Here is a 22,026-nt window from a genome sequence, read left to right as displayed (position 1 = left end):
GCTGTGTTCAGAATATCACACTATCCCTCCCCTCATCCCCCCTCAAAAAAAAAACAGAGCAGAAAGGGTAAAGGATTTTAATTGGAAGATAATTCTATCTCCCTTGAGGAAAAAAAATGCCATATAAGAATTAGACTCAGCATTAAGAGGCATGTGTAGCTGGTAGATCCATCTCTAGTCTTTGCATTTGAAGACTGTGAAGAAATTCAAAAACAAAAAGGGTAACTAAAACCAGTACAACGAACAAGACCATAACCAGAAAGGCTGGATAGTCAAGGTTTATATTAGGAGGATTACCAGAGCAAAGGACAGTGCCACAGTTGAAAATATACAAGCAAGAGATAACACTGCAAAATGGTCATTTCAGTTGTGTGTGTTTTTTAAATCTGCATTCTTCCAACCCAGCCGGTGTGACTCCGTAGTTGAGCTTCAACCCATGCACCAGGAGATCATAGAAATGCCCGGGTTTGGGGCTTCATTCCCAGTAGGAAGCGTGCAGGAAGCAGTGGATCAATGATTCTCTCTCATCATTGATGTTTCTATCTATCTCTCTCTCTCCTTCTCCCTCTCCCTCTCCCTTCTTCTCTCTGAAATTAATAAAAACATATTTTTTAATCTACATTTTTCCAAAAACAAAAGACAGAAATTCACAATTTATAATTTACAACTATTTAGGATCAAAAAGATCTTTAAAGCCTAATCTCCTGTCACTTATACATGAAAAAATCAAAGCCTAAAGTTATACAATTAATTTATGACAGTGCTAAGAAAAAGAACCTATATCTCCTGACTCCCTGGTCAATATTCCTAACATAAAACATACAAGTTAACCCAAAACTGTGATTAAAAACAAAAAAAAAAATGAACCAACAACAAAAATTTCATGCCTAGTCCATGAAACAGGCTTTGTATATCCTATATAATAAAAGCCTAATACGCTAAATGTCAGATAGGCTGTTCAACCAATCAAAGCATAATATACTAATGATATGCTAAGGCTGCTCAACCGCTCACTATGACATTCACTGACCACCAGGGGGAAGACAGTCGACCAGTCGCTAAGACGTGCACTGACCACAAGGGGGCAGACAGTCGACAGGTCAACCAGTTGCTATGACGTGCACTGACCACCAGGGGACAGATGCTCCGACCGGTAGGTGAGCTTGCTGCTGGGGTCCAGCCCATCAGGACTGAGCGAGATGGGCCGGACACGCCCTGGAGCTCTCCCACAGTCCCTCCCTGGCTGGCCAACCTCCCGTGTCCCTCTCCAGCCACGATCATGCACCGTTGGGGGTCCCTCGGCCTGGCCTGCGCCCTCTCGCAATCCAGGACCCCTTGAGAGATGTCAGAGAGCCAGTTTCGGCCCAATCCCACAGGCCAGGCTGAGGGACCCCACTGGTGCACGAATTCATGCACTGGACCTCTAGTCTATATAATAAAAGCCTACGTGACCATTACGGCAGAACGACCAGGACAACTAGTCACTATGATGCACACTCCCACAGGGGAAGTGCCCTTCAGAAAGAAGCCGGGCTCACGGCTGGCAAGCACAGCAGTGGTAGCGGGAGCCTCTCCCGCCTCCGTGGCAGCACTAAGGAGCAGCGAGCCGAGTGGTAAGGAGCAGCAAGCAGGCAGACAGTAAGGAGCGAGGGGTCCTGGACTGCGAGAGGGATGTCCGACTGTTAGCCCAACACCAGGAGCGGGCCTCAGCCGGCAGTAAGACATCCCCCGAGGAGTCCCAGACGGCAAGAGGGCACAGGTTGGGCTGAGGGACACCCGCCCCCCCCCCCCGTTCCCCCAGTGCATGAATTTCATGCACCGGGCCTCTAGTTATAAAATAATGAAAAAAGAATGTGTGGTGCTTTGTATTTATTTTTTATTTAAGAATTCCTTTATGTATCTATAACATAAACACTCATTTATTTAAAAGTATATTAAAATATTCAAACATTCATTTTCCAAATAAGTGAGCTGAAGTAAATTACTGATCATTTTTTTAAAGCACAAATCAAATTATTTTAATAACTAATGTTTTAGTAAATACTGAAGAAATTATTGTAGGGATTCATTTCAATTGAATGTAGCTATTTAAACCAAATTAACCAATCTAGACACCTTTCAATAGGAATGCACAGTGAATTGTCTTGGGAGGGGAAAGTGGGAGAGGGGGGAGGAAACAATTAACTCTTACTCATTCCATTTCCCTATTGAAACAGGAAGTCTTGGCAAAGAAAGCTGGAGATCTGCCATGTTACCACTGAACTTTCTCCCTTTCAAGTACACTTCACAGATCTCATACTAGTGAGTAATGCGGCAGAGCTTCCTAGCAGGAAGGTTACCAAAGTACCAACTTCCATTTTTATTTCTATAAAAGGGGTGAATTTTAAATTTTTGATGCTATATAAATATGTGGAAAAGTGTTTTCAATTTAAATTTTAGGCACTGCTTTAATTGATGATAACTGAGCCTAAACATATTACGTTACAACATTGAACTTTTTGTTATTTATTTTATATGCTATAGACAAGCTAATAAGAAATGTGGCCTTCACTAAATCAAATGTTAGCGGGGAGGATAGGACTAAAAAAAAAAAAAAAATACCTCTACAAGTTTAGAAATATCTAGATATGCTATGTTTTATGTGTCATGGTAAAAAGAAGCAAAGAGGCTTGCTTTTTCTTGCATTCTCAAGCTCCCTGCAGCTATCTATTAAGACAATCCTATCCTATATAATAAAAGGCTAATAGCCGCCGAAACCGGTTTGGCTCAGTGGATAGAGCGCAGGCCTGCGGACTGAAGGGTCCCAGGTTCGATTCCGGTCAAGGGCATGTACCTTGGTTGCGGGCACATCTGTGCAGGAGGCAGCTGATCGATGTTTCTCTCACATCGATGTTTCTGACTATCTCTCTCCCTTCCTCTCTGTAAAAAATCAATATAATATATTTTTTAAAAAAGAAAAGAAAATATTAAAAAAAAAAAAGGCTAATAGCCAAATTGACCAAACAGCAGAACGACCGGTCACTATGATGCGCACTGACCACCAGGGGGCAGACAATCAATGCAGGAGCTGCCCCCTAATGGTCAGTGCGCTCCCACAGGGGGAGCGCCACTCAGCCAGAAGCCGGGCTCACTGTTGGTGGGAAGCGGGCCTAAGCCAGCAGGCAGACATCCCCCGAGGGATCCCGGACTGCAGGAGGGCACAGGCCACGCTGAAGGACACCCGCCCAGTGCACGAAGGTCATGCACCGGGCCTCTAGTTTAATATATTAGATTTGGATTCACAAACATCAACGAAAGACTGGAATTTATCTTCATTTATCTTGTCATATTTCATGACTGTGGCCTCTGCTCACCAGTACTGCGTAAAGAAAAGGAAAAATACATTATTTGACTATCATTTCTTACCATGAAGACAGAGCAAGGAGCAGTATGACTTATCTAAGAAAGGAGCACACACTGCTCTGGTCTTGTTCAAATCACAAAAGTTTAGTCAGAAAAGATGACCCTGAATAAACCTTTTACAGATAAACTACTGATCACTGTTCAGTAATTTGCCAAACACCATACAAGTAGGCAGTATAGAAGATGGAATTTCTCCTTCCTTATGCTGCTCCAACAATATCTGGCAGCTGGTGGAAAAGTATCAGGGGTGAAGTGAAGGACAGACAGCACAAAGATCAGCAGGGGCTCAGCCTGGTTTGCAGATCTACAAACTCTGAGGGCACTCCACCTGGCTCCTACTCCTGGTCACACCTTACATCCAACACATCACAGCCTCTAAGTATATTTTACTTACCAAATGGAAATGAGAGCAGCCGAACTCTGAATGGAGCGTTTTCCTTACTTTCCACAGTACATCAATTTGAAAAATCAAATTGACAAGGGTTCTACATAATAAGCAATACTACTTGAACCACATTGCAAAACATCTGCCATTTCAACATACCTTTTCAAATATTTGTTACTCTTAAAACAATTATAACCTGGACACACCTCAAATAGCCAAGGGCTGTGCAATTTATCTCCCAGTAGCAGTTTGTGAGGAACAAAAATCTAGATAAACCCTACTTGCCTTGGCAGCAATATGCCCACCAGGCACTTTTCTGAACCTTTGAAAACCTGACTTACAAGCTAACCAGCAGGTAATATAAGTAAGGTAAGTGTAAATTCAAATGCAAGTAGGTTTTGTTTCTTTTAAGAAATTTGTTTGGGAAATAAGAACTGTTTGTCGGTGTGGTGTTAGCTTTACACAAAATTATCACACTACAGAATACGAAAGCCCTGAAATCTGACGTCTTGAAGAAACATACTCATGAAAATAAAGTAAAACAAAGCAGGTTGTTTTCAATCACTCAGCCAGGTTTGTTTATCATCACTATTTCTATCAGTATTAACAGCTTAAAAATTATAATTACTAAGGATTTTCACATTATCTCTCAGTGTTATTTCTCCATTCCACAGATAAGGAAACTAAGACTTAAGAATGCTTCTCCAATTTAAAGACAGTATCTACATATAACTTCCTGATTCTAGACATTCAAATAAATTTCCCCATCCTTCTCACTCTACAACTTTTTTTGTGTGGATGTCATTGTGAAATATACATGCCTATATATATATGTATGGTTCACATATGTGTAATTGCAGTTAACCCTTGAGCAAGGCAGATTTTAAAAATCCAAGTGTAAGTAGACCCACATGGTTCAAACACATTCAAGGGCCAGGTTTTTGTTTTTTAAGTAAAAATAAAACCAGGAATAAATTTTAATATACTGTATTTAACCCAATATAATAAGATATTATCACTTTAACATGTAATCAACATAAAAGTTGAGATATTACATTCTCCCTCCTGAATATTTTCTCAAAACTTGGTGTGTACTTTATACGTACAGCACTAACCACATTTCAAGTGCTCAATAGCCATAGCTTGCTGACTGAATTAAAAGCAGTTCCATCCTTTTGAGTAATTCTCTGATTTCCCTCCAAGCCTGACAAAAAATCCCAAAACTCTTCATAGAGTTAGAAAGTATCCCCAATGACCCCAAAGTTTGACGCATCATTAGTGCAAATAATTAAGCTTTATGAAGAGGGTGCAAGCATACTACTTACTGTCTACTTCTCTACACAACCCCTAGGATAGAAAGGTCGGCGTACATTCTTGGTCATGCACCTAATTAATGAGGATGCTGGTCGTGGCTTGCCTTCCTTCCCATCGCTACAAAACAAAACAAAACTGAAAGTCCTCCTCTTTTGGGGGGAAAAGTAAATACGAAGGAAAGAAATCACTTTCTCGGAAGCTGACAGTATTAGGAGCAGGAAGCCCTACTGACACGCCTTTTGCAATGATCTTCCCCTGCCCATCCCTTCCCAAACCCTGCAATCCCAGAGAAGAGAGCCAGCTCCTGGTCGCTATAAAATGCCAAAGATAAATGCGAAATGCAAGTTCGCTTTTCTCTTTCCTTGATGCCACTTTATTTGAGCGTGTGCGACCACGCAACCATCCTCGCTTCACGTGATGCGGGAGCAGAAAAGGTTTTTATTTTTGTTTTTTATGCTACGGAGCCACAGGGGCCACGCTGAGGGCTGCGAGGCGAGACCCACCCCCAAGGGAGGCAGGTGGGACAGGGCCAGGGCTCGGGCCTCAGGGGTCCGGGCAGCGCGAGCGCGACTAGCCGCATCTCCCACCCGCGCCGGCCCCGGCACCTAAGGGAGGGGGAGGTGGAGGCGGCACTGGTCTCTGGGCACCTCGCACCTGCCGGCTGGGAGGGGGGCCCGCGCGAGCGCCCTCCCCGGAGGCGGGGTCTCGGCAGCGAAGGGAGCAGGGCCCGGGCTGGACTGGGCGCGGAGCCCGCAGCGTGGGCCCCTCAGCCCGCGCCCGCACCCCGCCGGCCGCGCCCTCTCGCTTACCGCCCCAGATCCCCAGCTTCAGCTGGGACTTGTCCAGGTTCTCCACATAGTCCCCCAGGAAGCGGTTCAGCAGGTCCGCGACCACCGACTCCAGCACCATGGTGGGGCTGAGGCGGCGGGGAGGGAGGAGCCGGAACCGCGGGGCGCAGCGGAGGGCGGCGTAGCGCGCGGCGAATGACAGCCCCTCCGGCGCCGCCCCGCCCCCGCCGCGCGCGTGACCCGGCCTGTGCGCAGGCGCGCCGCCGCCCGGACCCGAAGGTGCGCGGACCCGGCCCCAAAACTCGCCGCCTCGTACAGCTGGCACCCAGGGCCTAGGGTGGGCGGAGGAGTGGAGGGGAAGGTGGCTTCGGGCCGGCCTCGGCAGCCGTACCCCAGTGCTGCTCGAGAGGGAAAGATGTTAATGAAAGGGAGGGCAGGAGTCACTGAGCGCGCGGACATGTGTGGGGCCGCTCTGCTTGCCCGCCGTCATCTTCTGTAGATCTCGGGTCCGCAGAGCTCCACCATCTCCGGGGAGAGCAGCCGCGCGGCGCCTCCACTGGAGCCGGCCCTGCTGCGCGGCGCTCTCCAGACCCGGCGTCCACCCAGTGCACCTCCTAAGCAGCCCCCCGCCCCCCTCCGGGTGGGGACTAGGCTCCGCACCCTGGTTCTGTCTGCTACCTGTCAACTCCGCCTGCGGCAAGGTCTCCGTTTCTTTTTGCTTCCTGAAAACATACTTGAATAATTTACAAGTGGGTGGGGTAGGAACAGAATCGCATCAAAAGATGGTACATAGAATGGGAACTGAACCTGCATTTTGTTCTTAACGCATTCTTTTACTCCCTTCTGTGTTTGAGTCATTCTTTTAACTCAGAGCCACTTCTTACCCACCTCATTAAGAAAACAAAGAACAAAAACGTGGTACTTTTTTTGTTTATATGTGGCTTACATGATATTAATGTATCACTTTCTTCCATGCTATCATTGAACTGTCTCTGGTGTATCAAGACATTGAGAGTAAGGCTTTTATAATTCAAGAGCTATTTATGTTAGTGAATTTTACCCGTTGACAAATCAATTCTGTTTAGAGAACTGGACGTTTTTTCTAAAATATATTTCAAAAAGCTGTGGAGATACAGTAAAGAAGTAAACCTCAGAAATGGTGGATTATTTGTAGTCCTTAGCATTTATTAAATGCTTAGCTACACATTACTTCTGAAAAACTGTGAGAATTGTTCTTAAACAACTGCTATAGATTGACTGTGTCCTCCCAAATTTCATATGTTGAAATCCTACCCCCTAATATGATGATACTAGAGGCCCGGTGCACGAAATTCGTGCACGGGGGAGGGGTGTCCCTCAGCCTGGCCTGCACCCTCTTGCAATCTGGGACCGCTGGCTCCTAACCTCGCCTGCCTGCCTGCCTCATGCCCCTAACAGCTCCCCTGCTGGCCTGATTGCCCCTAACCGCCTCTGCCTGCCTGATCACCCCTAACCTCTCTGCTTGCCTGATTGCCCCTAACTGCTCTCCCCTGCCAGCCTGATTGCCCCTAACTGCCTCTGCCTTGGCCCTGCCACCATGGCTTTGTCCAGAAGGAAGTCCGGAAGGTCACCAGGAGGATGTCTGGTCTAATTAGCATATTACCCTTGTATTAGTATAGACTAGGGGCCCAGTGCACGAATTCGTGCACCTTGAAAGGAACTGTGGGCCACAAGGCTGTGGTGGGCATAGGGGCGGGTCTCGGCCCATCCTGCTGTGGCCTCCTGTCCCCTGTCTGCCAGCAGCCCCACTCCCACTGCTGCCGCTCCCACACACTGATGGTGCTGGCCCCCTTGCACCCACTGACGGCGCGGAGTGATTGGGGCCGGCACCAGCAGCAGGTGCGAGTGGGGGCTGCTGCCTGATCACCCCTCAGGAGCGGGGGAAGGTGGAGAAGCCCTGAGGGGTAATCAGGGCCGGCAGCCACCGCTTGCACCCACTGATGGCGCCAAGTGATTGGGGCTGGTGCCAGGCGCCGGCAACAGGTGCAAGTGCCAGAAGGGACTGCGGAGCATGGGAGCAAAGAATTTTCAGTAACCACCAGAGGCTTGCCCCAATGACAGTGACCGGCGCTCCACCTTGGTTTGGCACCCCTGCTCACTTGCTCCACCATCCCACCACAGCTGATGCCTGCCATATTCCGCGCGTGCCCCCTGGTGGTCAGCGCACGTCATAGTGACCAGTTGTTCGGTTGTTCAGTTGTTCCACCATTCGGTCTATTTGCATATTGGCCTTTTATTATATAGGATTAGGGTGGTGGGGCCTTTGGAAGGTAATTGGGTAATGAAGCAGAGCCCTTGTGAATTGAAGGTACCCTGATAAAGGAGAGGCAGAGAGCTCCTTCCCCTGACTGCCATGTGAAGAGATAGCAAGGAGACCACCATCTATGAACCAGGAAATGGGCCCTCACCGGACTGAATTGGCTGGCACCTCGATCTCGGTCCTCCCAGCCTCCAGAAATGTGTGAGATAAATTTGCATTGTTTTTAAACCACCCAGTCTATGATACTTTGTTAGAGCAGCCTGAAAGGACTAAGATAGGATCAAAAGAAAAATTGTCTTAAGTTCAAAGTCTACTGAAGAAGAAAATAAAAAGTCAAATGTCTATAATAGGTTATATGTAAAATTGATATAAAAGAAAAAACCAGTACTAATCAGTACTATTGTTGTATCGCAAATCAGCGAGCTGGACAAGACGCCTTAATGAGCCAATTAGTTAGGAATCATCTTTATTGCACACAGGTTCAGAGCAGATTACCTCTGTCAAATTCGGAACAAACACAGGAGGGCTATATCCTTCTAGTATCTTTGTGTAAGTTATTTTTGTAGACAGCTTGTAACCTTGAATACATATCATATCTAGCAAACACCTGTCATATCTATACAGACAACTTGTAACCTTGAGTATCATATCATATCTATACAGACACCTGTAACCTTGAGTATCATATCTATACAGGCACCTGGCATCAATATCAGCGTATCAGTCCCTTAAGTTAGATGGCTAGCTTGCAAGGTCAGACAATTAAGTTTATCTTTTCTATTCAAGCAAAAAACAAAGTTATTTTACAGTCTAAAAATAACAGAGGGACTAGCAAAAATAGCAGAATTCTAAAACAGCAGTTTCAAATAGTTTTTCCAAAGGAGAGATTATTATTATGCTTCACTATCAATACCCACCTTAATCCTCCATTCCTTCACACAGAAAATTAATTCTTTACCATTTGTTTTTCTTATCTCAGTCACCCTGACAAAATACCTAGGAGGCATTTAGCACTTCTTTCCATCACCATCCACAACGAACTAATAGCCAAACATGTCCGTTTTGCTTTTGCCATATTTCCTAAATTCTCTTTATGTCTCACCTGGACCATTCAATCACCTTCTTACTGGCTTCCTGGCCTGTGAATATTTCTCTCTTTTCCACATCCAGCGCAGCTAGAGAGCGGTCCAGTTCCTGAGTAGGGGCTGCTGGGGATTTAGAAAATGAAAGAAAGAGACAGACACAGAGATAGAAAGAAAAGGCTGGGGCCCGGTGGGACCACTGTCCTCAGATGGAGAGACAGGGACCCAGGACCAATACAGGATGTTTATTTTATACAGAAAAAAAAAAAAACAGGAAGTTTTACTAAAAGTCAAGACAAAGGAGATTATGTGCATTCTTGGGTGGGCCCAAGTTGTATTCATTCCTGGTGCTTGGATGGATTTAAGTAACAAAACCCACCCCCTGGCACCTGGGCTGAAGGTCAAGCTGACAACACTCCTGCCTCTGGCAAAGTGTGTTTCCAGGACTTGGCTTTGCCAATGCCACTGGATTCAGCTGACAATAATTAAAGAAATGCCCATGTGCCTTCCCAGGCGCTGTCTACACTGGCCTTCAGTTTTCCCCCTTCTTCATCTATCTGCCCAATACCACAGAAGCTGTTTTCCCAAAGCACAAGTGAGCACAGATTGGTCACCGTATCAAAAGCACCCAATAAGTTTACAATGTTCAGAAAGCCCTCCTCAATCTGTCCCCAAGTTGTTCCTAGTCCACATGCCCTCTTCCAACAATCCCTCTCTCCTAATACACTCCACCAACTATGCACTGAGGGGAATACAAAAAATAAACAAATAAATAAATTCTGGATGGGATAGCCTCATTCATCATACAAAGTTTGAATAACAAAGATAAAAGATGCCACAGGCAGAAAAGCAAGGTCAAGTGAATGGAACAGAGGTTGGATATGGTTGGAGAAGTGGACAATACTAATCCTTCTCTAATAATTCCTTGTATTTCTATACTTTTGAAAGAATAATGCATATGGGTGCTTTTATATGCATTATTCCATTTTATTAATACTTCTTCAGTTATACCTCATGAGCTATCATGCCATTATTATGCCAAGGCATGCATTTTCATGTAATCATCACAAAAGATTTGTAACATAAGTAATGCAGGTTGTAGGATTGTCTCCATTTTATAGTAAAATTAAGGTCAGGAATATTAAATTACTTAACCCAAAATTACACAGCAGGTATTAATTTCCTCCAGCTTCCTGAGCATTGCCACCCTCTTTTCTTTCAATATTTAGTTAAATCACCATTAGGCTACTAGTATTGTTTTGAGATCTTCCTTTAAAAGGTTAATGACAGAATAGGAAATCTCAGAGTGGAAAATTCAGCTCAAAATTGTCAGTATAAATACTATTACCAGCCGAAACCGGTTTTGCTCATTGGATAGAGCGTCAGCCTGCGGACTGAAGGGTCCCAGGTTCGATTCCGGTCAAGTGCATGTGCCTTGGTTGCGGGCACATCCCCAGTGGTGGGTGTGCTGGAGGCAGCTGATTGATGTTTCTCTCTCATCGTTGTTTCTAACTCTCTATCTCTTTCCCTTCCTCTCTGTAAAAAATCAATAAAATATATATTTAAAAAAAATAAAAATAAATACTATTACCATATAGTATTAACATTTTAATATTTTTCTTTTTAAGTATGTTTTATGCACACAGTAATGCCCCAAATTTTCCATACTTCTTAAAGAAGAAATTTACAGTCCTTATCCAAAACAAACTATAATGTCAGGAAACATCACTAGCATGTTAATGTAAAGCACAATACCCAAAGGAATTTAGATACAGAGGTTATGTAAAGAAAAGGAACATTCTGGTAATTATAGTTCTTAAACTAATTCTGACTAAGAACAATGAGAAGGCCCTGGCCAACTAGCACAGATGGTTAGAGCATCATCCTGATACACCAAGGTTGTAGCTTCAATCCCCGGTCAGGACAAATACAAGAATCAACCAATGAATGCATAAATAAGTGGTACAACAAATCTCTCAATCTCAATATGTCTCTCTCTCTCTCTCTCTCTCTCTCTCTCTCTCTCTCTCTCTCTCATATCAATAAATAAAGAAATTTTTAAAGAAGAAGGACAAAAAAAGGCAATTGCAAAACTAACCTGCAATGAGAGATTAAGCAATAAGCACAGATGAGCAAAACATTTTTTTCTGTTAAAAACAAAAATCAAAATTAGTGACACTTTAAAAAATACTCTTATGGAAACTAAAAAAAATGGATTGTGAAGGCCTGAGGTGGGGGATGGGGGCAGACTACAAGAGGTCAAAGGGGGAAAGGAGGGCCTTTATAATATTTTCAACAATAAAGTGGGTTTTTTTAAATACAGAAGATCACTGAAACCAAAAGCTGGTTCATTGAAAGGACTGATGAACCTTTAGCCAGACTCATCAAGAAACAAAGAGAGAGGACCCAAATAAATAAAATCAGAAATGAAAAAGGACAGGTAACAGCCAACATCACAGAAATACAAATCATTGTAAGAAAATATTACCAAAAAAATAAACTGTATGCCAACAAAATAGTCAACCTGGGCGAAATGGGAAAATTCCTAGAATCTTCCAAAACTGAATCAGGAAGAAGGAGAACATCTGAATAGACCAATAACAACTAATGAAATTGAAGCAGTAATAAAAAATAAAAAAAAAAAAATAAAACTCCCAGCAAACAAAAGTCCTGGACCACATGGCTTCACAGGCGAATTTTACCAAACATTCAAAGAACTAACACCTATCCTCAAACTATTCCAAAAAATTCAAGAGGAGGGAAGACTTCCAAGTTCTTTTTATGAGAGCAACATTATCCTAATACAAAAACCAGATAAAGACACAACAAAGAAAGAAAATGATAAACCAATATCCCTGATAAACATAGATGCTAAAATCCTCAACAAAATATTAGCTAATTAGATCCATCAATGTATTTAAAAAGATCACACACCGTGATGCAAGGTTGGTAAAATATTCACAAAGCAATAAATGTGATACATCAAATAAAATGAAAGATAAAAATTACATGATCATATCAATAGATGCAGAAAAAGCATTCGATAAAATCCAGCACACATTTATGATAAAAACTCTCAGCAAAGTGGGAATAAAGGGGTCATACCTCAACATAAAAAAGGCTATATATAAAAAACCTACAGCCAACATCATAATCAATGGGCAAAAACTAAAAGCATTTTCCTTAAGATCAGGAACAAGAAAGGGATGTCTGCTTTCACCATTTTCATTCAACATAGTACTAAAAGTTCTAGCCATAAAGATCAGACAAGAAGAAGAAATAAAAGGCATCCAAATTGGAAAGGAGAAAGTAAAACTTGTCATTATTTGCAGATGACATAATATTGTATGTAGAAAAACCTAAAGACTCCAGCAAAAAATCACTAAATCTAATAAATAAATTCAGCAAAGTTGCAGGATAAAAAAATCAATATTCAGAAATTGATGGCATTTCAAAAATTAAAAATGTAAATGATCCACACCAAGACACATCATAATTATGATGGCAAATATTCAGGACAAAGAGAGAATCTTAAAGGCTGCAAGAGAGAGAAAGAAAGTTATATACAAGGGATTTCCCATTAAATTATCAAATGATTTCTCAACAGAAACACATCAAACCAGAAAAGAATGGAAGAAAATTTACAGAGTGATACAAACCAAGAAACTGAATCCAAGAATACTCTATCCAACAAGACTATCATTCAAAATTGAAGGGGAAATAAGGAGCTTCACAGACAAAAAAAAGACTAAGGGAGTTTATCACTACCAAGCCAGCATGCAAGAAATGCTAAAGGGACTGGTATAAAAAGAAGAAATAAAAAGGTAAGAAGGAACACAGGCACAAAACATAAAAATGGCTACAAACAAGTACCTTTCAATAATAACTTTAAATGTAAACGGACTAAATGCTCCAATCACAAGACATTGAGTGGCTGAATGGATAAGAAAACACAACCCATATATATGCTGTTTATAAGAGACCCACCTCAGAAAAAGGGACTCACACAGACTGAAAGTGAAGGTATGGAAAAACATCTTTCAGGCAAATGGAAATGAAAAAAAAAGCTGGGGTAGTAGTACTTATATTTGACAAAATAGACCTCAAACTAAAGGCCATAAGAGATAAGGAAGGCCACTTCATAATAATAAAGGGATCAATACAACAAGGGGATATAACCCAGGTAAACATATATGCACCCAATGCAGGAGCACCCAAATACATTAAAAAAAAAAAAAAAACTCCTGGAAGATATCAAGGGAGAGATTGACAACAATACAATCATAGTAGGAGACTTTAATACACCACTGACATTGCTGGATAAATCCTCTAGACAAAAAATCAGCAAAGAAACAGCAATTCTAAATGACTCACTAGATCAGATGGACCTAATTGACATCATCAGAGCATTTCACCCCAAAGCTACGGAATATACATTCTTCTCAAGTGCACATGGGACATTTTCAAAAATAGAACACATATTGGGTCACAAGCAAAGTCTCCCCAAATTCAAGAAGATTGAAATCATATCAAGCATTTTCTCAGACCACAATGGAATAATATTAGACATAAACTACAATAAAAACATTCTAAAAAATTAAAACACTTGGAGGCTGAATAGCATGCTATTAAACAATGATTGGGTTACCAATGAGATCAAAGAAGAAATTAAAAACATCCTGGAGACTAATGACAATAAAAACACAACAATGCAAATGCTATGGGACACAATGAAAGCAGTCCTGAGAGGGAAGTTTATAGCTCTACAGGCCTACCTCAAAAAACAAGAAAAAATGGTAATAAATCATCTAACTCTACAACTCAAAGAATTAGAAAGAGAGCAACAAGAAAAGCCCACAGTGAGCATAAGTAAGGAAATAATAAAGATCAGAGCAGAAATGAATTACATAGAGACAAAAAAAAAAAAAACAATACAAAAGATCAATGAAACCAAGAGCTGGTTCTTTGAAAGGATAAACAAGATCGACGAACCTCTAGCCAGGCTCACCAAGAAGCAAAGAGAGAGGACCCAAATAGATAAAATCAGAAATGAAAGAGGCGAAATAACAACAGACCCCACAGAAATACAAAGGATTGTTAAAAAATACTTTGAACAACTCTATTCTAACAAACTGGACAACCTGGAGGAAATGGACTTATTCCTAGAAAAATACAACCTCCCAAAACTCACTCAGGAAGATTCTAAAAATCTCAATAGGCTGATAACTATGGAAGAAATTGAAGCAGTCATCAAAAAGCTTCCAGCAAACAAAAGCCCGGGGCCAGACGGCTTCACAGGGGAGTTTTATCAAACATTCAAGGAAGAACTAAAACCTATCCTCCTCAGACTATTCCAGAAAATTCAAGAGGAAGGAACACTTCCAAGCTCCTTCTATGAAGCCAGCATCACCCTAATACCAAAACCAGATAAAGATAACACAATGAAAGAGAATTACAGGCCAATATCCCTCATGAACATAGATGCCAAAATCCTCAACAAAATTCTAGCAAATAGGATCCAGCAGTACATCAGAAAGATCATACACCATAACCAAGTAGAATTTATCCCAGGGATGCACGGATGGTACAATATTCGCAAATCAATAAACGTGATACATCGCATAAACAAATTGAGAGATAAAAATCACATAGTCATATCAATTGATGCAGAAAAAGCATTTGACAAAATCCAACACCCTTTCTTGATAAAAACTCTCAGCAAGGTGGGAATAGAAGGATCATACTTTAACATAATAAAAGCCATATATGACAAACCCACAGCCAACATCATACTCAATGGACAAAAACTAAAACCATTTCCCCTAAGAACAGGAGCAAGACAGGGATGCCCACTCTCACCACTCCTGTTCAACATAGTGCTGGAAGTACTAGCCATTGCGATCAGACAAGAATAAGAAATAAAAGGCATCCAAATTGAAAAAGAAGAAGTAAAATGTCCTTATTTGCAGATGACATGATACTGTACATAGAAAACCCTAAAGACTCCATCAAAAAAATATTAGACTTAATAAATGAATTCGGCAATATAGCAGGATACAAAATTAACACCAAGAAATCTATGGCATTTCTATACACCAATAATGAACTTACAGAAAGAGAGACTTAAAAAGCAATCCCATTTACCATTGCACCAAAAAAATTAAGATACCTAGGAATAATTTAACTAAGGAGGTAAAAGACCTATATGCAGAAAACTTCAGGACACTGAAAAAAAGAGATAGAGGAAGACATAAACAGATGGAAGAACATACCGTGTTCATAGATTGGTAGAATCAACATCATTAAAATGTCCATATTACCCAAAGCAATCTATAGATTCAATGCACTCCCCATTAAAATACCAACAGCATATTTCACAGATCTAGAACGAACTTTCCAAAAATTCATCTGGAATACAAAAAGACCTTGCATAGCTGCAGCAATCCTGAGAAAGAAGAACAAAGTAGGTGGGATCTCAATACCAGATATCAAGCTGTATTACAAAGCCACTGTTCTCAAAACTGCCTGGTACTGGCACAAGAACAGACATATAGATCAATGGAATAGAATAGAGAACCCAGAAATTGACACAAACCACTATGCTCAATTAATATTTGACAAAGGAGGCATGAACATACAATGGAGTCAAGAAGTCTCTTCAATAAATGGTGTTGGGAAAATTGGACAGATACATGCCAAAAAATGAAACTAGACCACCAACTTACACCATACACAAAAATAAACTCAAAATGGATCAAGGACTTAAACATAAGACGGGAAACCATAAAAATACTAGAGGAATCCACAGGCAGCGAAATCTCAGACATATGCCGAAGCAATTTCTTCACTGATACTGCTCCTAGGGCAATGGAAACTAAAGAGAAAATAAACAAATGGGACTACATCAAAATAAAAAGCTTTTGCACAGCAAAGGAAACCATCAACAAAACAAGAAAGCATGGGAGAACATATTTGTCAATGATATCACTGGTAAAGGTTTAATCTCCAACATTTACAGGGAACTTATACAACTTAACAAAAGGAAGATAAACAACCCAATCAAAAAATGGGCAACAGACCTAAATAGATACTTTTTGAAAGAAGACAGAAGGAAGGCCAAGAGACATATGAAAACCTGCTCAAAGTCACTAATCATCCGAGAAATGCAAATCAAAACAACAATGCGGTACCATCTCACACCTGTCAGAATGGCTATCATCAACAAATCAACAAATGACAAGTGCTGGTGAGGATGCGGAGAAAAAGAAACCCTCGTGCACTGCTGGTGGGAATGCAGACAGGTGCAGCCACTGTGGAGAACAGTATGGAGTTTCCTCAAAAACTAAAACTGGAACTCTCATTTGAACCAGTGATCCCACTTCTAGGAATATATCCCAAGAAACTAGAAACATGAATCAGAAAGGATATATGCACCCCTATGTTCATAGCAGCACAATGCACCATAGCTAAGATTTGGAAACAGCCTAAGTGCCCATCAGCAGATGAGTGGATTAAAAAACAGTGGTACATCTACACAATGGAATACTACACTGCGGTAAAAAAGAAGGAGTTCTTACCATTTGCAACAACATGGATGGAGCTGGAGAGCATTATGCTAAGTGAAATAAGCCAGGCAGAGAAAGATAAATATCACATGATCTCACTCATTTATGGAAAATAATGAACAACATAAACTGATGAACAAAAACAGATCCAGAGACAGAGAAACATTGATCAGAACGTCAAACCTAAGGGAAGGTAGGGGAGGGTGGGGGTATGGGGGGGAGATCAACCAAAGGACTTGTATGCATGCATATAAGCCTAACCAATGGACACAGACAACAGGGGGGTAAGGGCATGAATGGGGAGGTTGGGGGGGTAATGGGGAAATAAGGACACATGTAATACCTTAATTAATAAAGAAATTAAAAAAAATAAAATAAAATCAGGTCAAACTCGCCCCCCCAAAAATTTAAAATGTAAATAAATAACAACTCTTGCTTAAAAAAATAGAAAAATAAGAAAGTCTAACTTCACACTACCCCTTACCTATGATCCATTCCCCAACCCTGGAGTTTAAGAAAAGCAAAAGGGATTTGGGGAAAAAAATAAAACAGAAATACTGAAGAAAACTAGAGAATAAGCATAATACCATGGACAGTCAGAGAAGTTAGGAAGGTTAAGTGGCAGAAAGCATGGGAGTGAATTGCAAAGGGTTAGAGCCAGGGGAAAACAAACATCATCTGGTTAATCCAACCCTCTGATTTGACAGATGGAAACACTGAGTAGAGGAGAGAATTAAGGGACATGCCAAAGTTCACAAGTTAGTGACCGTCAGAGCTAAAACCCAAGTGTCCTGACTTCTGGTCTGCACTCTTTCCATTACTCCATACTCTAATTCTGTTGAATGATAGATAACTCAGAATAGCAGTATTTTATTTGATTGTAAAGTCTTCTTCTTGCTTTCCTTGGCATCCAACCTCATATACTCATATATATACACTGAGTGGCCAGATTAATATGATCTCTGAACGCATAATAATCTGACCACTCAGTGTGTATGTGTGTGTGTGCGTGCGTGCGTGCGTGCGTGTGTGTGTGTGTGTGTGTGTGTGTGTATTAGAGGCCCGGTGCACGAAATTCGTGCACAGGGGTGTGTGTCCCTCAGCCCAGCCTGCACCCTCTCCAATCTGGGAGCCCTCAAGGGATGTCCGACTGCCCGTTTAGGCCTGATCCCGGTAGGATTGGGCCTAAATGGGCAGTCAGACATCTCTCTCACAATCCAGGACTGCTGGCTCCCAACTGCTTGCCTGCCTGCCTTCCTGATTGCCCCTAACCACTTCTGCCTGCCAGCCTGATCACCCCCTAACCACTCCCCTGACAGCCTGATTGATGCCTAACTGCTCCCCTGCCAGCGTGTTTGCCCCTAACTGCCCTCCCCTGCAGGCCTGGTCACCCCTAACTGCCCTCCCCTGCAGGCCTGGTGCCCCCCAACTGCTCTCCCCTGCAGGCCTGGGTCCCCCACAACTGCCCTCCCCTGCTGGCCATCTTGTGGTGGCCATCTTGTGTCCACATGGGGGCAACCATCTTTGACCACATGGGAGCAGCCATCTTGTGTGTTGGAGTGATGGTCAATTTGCATATTACTCTTTTATTAGATAGGATATATATATTAGAAGTCCGGTGCATGAATTCATGCATGGGTGGGGTCCGGCCAGCCTGGCCAAGGGGAGGGGCCATGGGCGGTTGGCCGGCCTGCCTTCTGGTTCAACTCCTGGTCAAGGGGACTATTTGCATATTAGCCTTTTATTATATAGGATATACACTGAGTGGCCAGATTATTATGCGTTCAGACATCATAATAATCTGACCACTCAGTGTATATATGAAGTCTGCTTTAAATTGTTTAGGTTCCTTCTTCTCTAAGAGCACCTCTGGCCTCCATGGTTGATGATCTATTTATACTCACTTCGCAGAATTGTTTGCCAGCTCCATTACTGGATGTCCCCATAGCTATAGCTGTGAGCTCAGAATGACCGCAATCTTCCTCTGAGTAGATTTGTTTTCCAGGTACAGGGCCTCAATCTGTGACATCATCCTCCCAAGTACTGCATTGGTCGTGCTTCCAAAGTAAGGGCTTAATGTGGTCACAAGGGACCATGAAAAGGCACATCTCTGCTGTTTTCAAGAAATTGTATACAGGAAATGCTGCTAACGTGTTATTGAAGGTGAATTGTTAACTAAAACAAAGCAAATCTGTTTTCCTGGCCAAGAAGAGAATTGTTTTTAAATGAATCTATGGATGAATCAGCTAATCCCGGACCAACTAAACCTTTATAATAATAACCAGTAACTGTTAGCTAGCACTTACTGTGTGAGAGGAATTTCATACATTTTTAACTCTCACAACAATCTCATGTGATAGGTATTATTACCTCCAATATACAATGTGGGCTCAAAGAGGCCAATTGACTTGCCCACAGTCCTATAGCTAAAAAGATTTGAACCTAGGACAGATTCACTCCAAAGTATATATTTCTTTACCTCTACATCATTTCTCATGCCTTGGTGTGTTTTTTTTTCCTTTTTCCCACCACAACATCACTTTCTTTCTTTTTTTAAAAAAAAGTGTTTTTAGACATATTTTTATTGATTTCAGAGAGGAAGGAGGAGGGAGAGAGAGATAGAAATATCAATGATGAAAGAGAATCATTGATCGGCTGCCTCCTGCACACCCCTACTGGGGATCGAGCCTGAAACCCAAGGTATGTGCCCTGATCTGGAATTGAAGAGTGACCTCCTGGTTCATAGGTTGACACTCAACCATTGAGTCACACACGCTGGGCAACATAGCTTTCTTAACTTCTCAGCCAGCTTCTCTGATTGTGAGCCTCAGCCTTTTAACCAAGGACTCTCTGGGCTCTTACTTGCAAAGCTAACAGCATCTTGTCTCCTGAGAAAAGTTAAGTCAAAACACATGCATGTGACCTGCAAGTATATAATTTGGTAATTATTCTCCCAAAGATTTAGCACTGGCTCCAGAATTTTAACCAGGAATGGAGATGATATAAAGACCTTAAGTAGCTAGTCAAGGTCATGGTAAACCCAGAAACCTACCAACGCTGCCCCCCAGACTAAATATATAAATGATGTTCAGTAGTCTCTCCTCATTCCTGCTTTTGCCATATGGAATTCAAATATTTCATCCTCATCATTTTATTCCTCTTCTGACAAATATACATAGCTGATATGATCTTGTACAGCCTGGACCCACCTACCTAATAAGGTGGTCGGAACCCAGGAAGCATTTAGCAAATATTGCTTTGAATGAATAAATGAATTAATGAACATTTTCTCCCTTCTGTAACAATAATAAATATGATATCTGGCACTTGTGTATGTGGGGCTCTATGCTAACCTCTTTATATGCATTGTCTTATTATATACTCATACAACTCTATAAGTAGATATTATTATTATTATTACGATGGGTCTCTCACTAATCCCATTACCTCCCAAAGGCTCTAGCTCCTAATTTTACCTTTGATACTGTGGCTTAGAAAAGTTAAACTTGCTCAAGGTCACATAGGGAGCCACCATTCTAACATCAAAACCACATCTGATTTCAGACCCAGTTTTCTTAATCACTACATTCTACAACTTCCCTTCTATTTTTATTAAAAATAATGATCACTGCTTCTATGCATGAAATAATATAATTTATGAAAAATTACTTGGAGAAGCAATTAATTTACAAGGCAGAACTAGCTAGCATACACCCAAATTCTGAACAAAATGCCTCAGATCTCTTTCAACCTGAGCTAGATGGAAGTGGCTCTCTTACAGAATTAACACGTGTAACTTTCAAAAGGAATGAAAAGGCTCTCTGAGTGGGTACAGCCTAGAAAAGCCAGATGTGATCAAGGTGCCTCCAAAGGATGATTCCAACAGCCCCGTTGTATTCAGGAATGTATTTTTTCAATCAAAATTCAGCACATATAACCCTGGCCAGTGTGGCTCAGTTGGTTGGAATGTCCTCCCCTACACCAAAAGGTGGCAGGTTTGATTTCTGGTCAGGGCCCATACCTAGACTGCAGGTTCGATTCCCTATTGGGGTGCCTACAGGAGGCAAAAATAGATGTTTCTCACATTGATGTTTCTCTCCCTCTCTCTTAAATCAATTTAAAAATAAAACACATATCCTCAGGTGAGGATTAAAAAGCAAAACAAAATCAGCACACACCAAAAAACAACAAGAAAAGAGCAACTCAGCCCAACATGGCTTAAAAAGTGGGTTGTTAAGATTTTTTAAAAAAATATAGAGGTATACCATACATATCTTATATGTAATTGTTAAATGTATGCTAGATTATTTATATATTTTTTAAAAAATATTTTTATTGACTTCAGAGAGGAAGGGGGAGGGAGAGATAGAAACATCAATAAAGAGAATCATTGAGCTGCCTCCTGCACACACCTGCAACCCCAGCATGTGCCCTGACAGGGAATCCAACCTTGACCTCCTGGTTCATAGGTGGAAGCTCAAACACTGAGCCACGCTGGCTGGGCTATGCTAGGTGACTTTTTACATAAGGCTACACCCCTGTAACTCCACCCAGATCAGTGTGGAATATTTTCAGCACCCCAAAAGGTTCCTGGTACTCAGAGTGATCAACAAAGAAAAAAAATACACTTAAATCAGAACAGAAAACCATAAAGCAAGTCAAGAAACTTTGAAAGCTGGGCAGTGAAAGGCCGAAAGAGAGTATTAAGTAAGAATTAGACAAACCGACTTTTATCTTCTCTTAGTGGTAGGTGTAGAGTGCTGTACATTCACATTGTGTCCCTAGATGCTCACTATGACTCTTAGACATAGTAAAGATTTAACCCTCTTTTGCACCTGATGAAACTTGTTCAGGGTTTCTGAGGTCAACGTAATGTTAACGAAAAAAAAACAAACAAACAAAAAAACACATTGAAACCTGTAAAGAATTTTTGTGAGTTTATTTGAGCCAAACTGTGGACATATGCCGGGAAGCAGAACCTCAATGAATTGAGATAATGCTCTGGAGAATGGAGGGTTACATCTATATTTATACATTGCAATCAAAGGAAAGGGACGTAGGGGAGTTACATGAAATTCATTGGTGATAGATTAAGGAGGTGGGATAAAGCAAAGCGGGGGAAACCTCTGGGATAGGGTAAAAAGTGAAATGATGGACATGTGCTTCTTTCACAGAGATGGATACAGGATAC

The 22,026-nt window shown here is 41.7% G+C and overlaps 2 protein-coding genes across 4 annotated transcripts in view; one reads left to right on the top strand and one right to left on the bottom strand.

Moving 5' to 3' along the window:
- VPS13C (vacuolar protein sorting 13 homolog C) overlaps positions 1–6,178 on the bottom strand; it is a 177,107-nt gene extending 170,929 nt beyond the window's left edge. Inside the window, exon 1 of the mRNA XM_054716188.1 lies at positions 5,911–6,178. Within this exon, the coding sequence (XP_054572163.1) occupies positions 5,911–6,010 (100 nt within the window). The 5' untranslated portion in view covers positions 6,011–6,178. The remainder of the gene's footprint in view (positions 1–5,910) is intronic.
- Positions 5,397–22,026, top strand: part of C2CD4A (C2 calcium dependent domain containing 4A) — a 55,297-nt gene continuing 38,667 nt past the window's right edge. For 2 of the 3 annotated variants that reach the window (XR_008556115.1, XM_054716185.1), the window contains exon 1: positions 5,397–5,535. The gene's annotated coding sequence lies outside the window, so the exon portion shown is untranslated. Of the gene's footprint in view, positions 5,536–8,236; positions 8,283–22,026 lie in introns of those variants that run through there. The other variant, XR_008556114.1, reaches the window with a different exon arrangement.

This window comes from Eptesicus fuscus, chromosome 5 (assembly GCF_027574615.1).
Source record: "Eptesicus fuscus isolate TK198812 chromosome 5, DD_ASM_mEF_20220401, whole genome shotgun sequence".
Classification (NCBI taxonomy): Eukaryota; Metazoa; Chordata; class Mammalia; order Chiroptera; family Vespertilionidae; genus Eptesicus; species Eptesicus fuscus.
The sequence above is the reverse complement of the archived record's forward strand: the minus strand, read 5'-3'. Positions and strand labels throughout refer to the sequence as shown.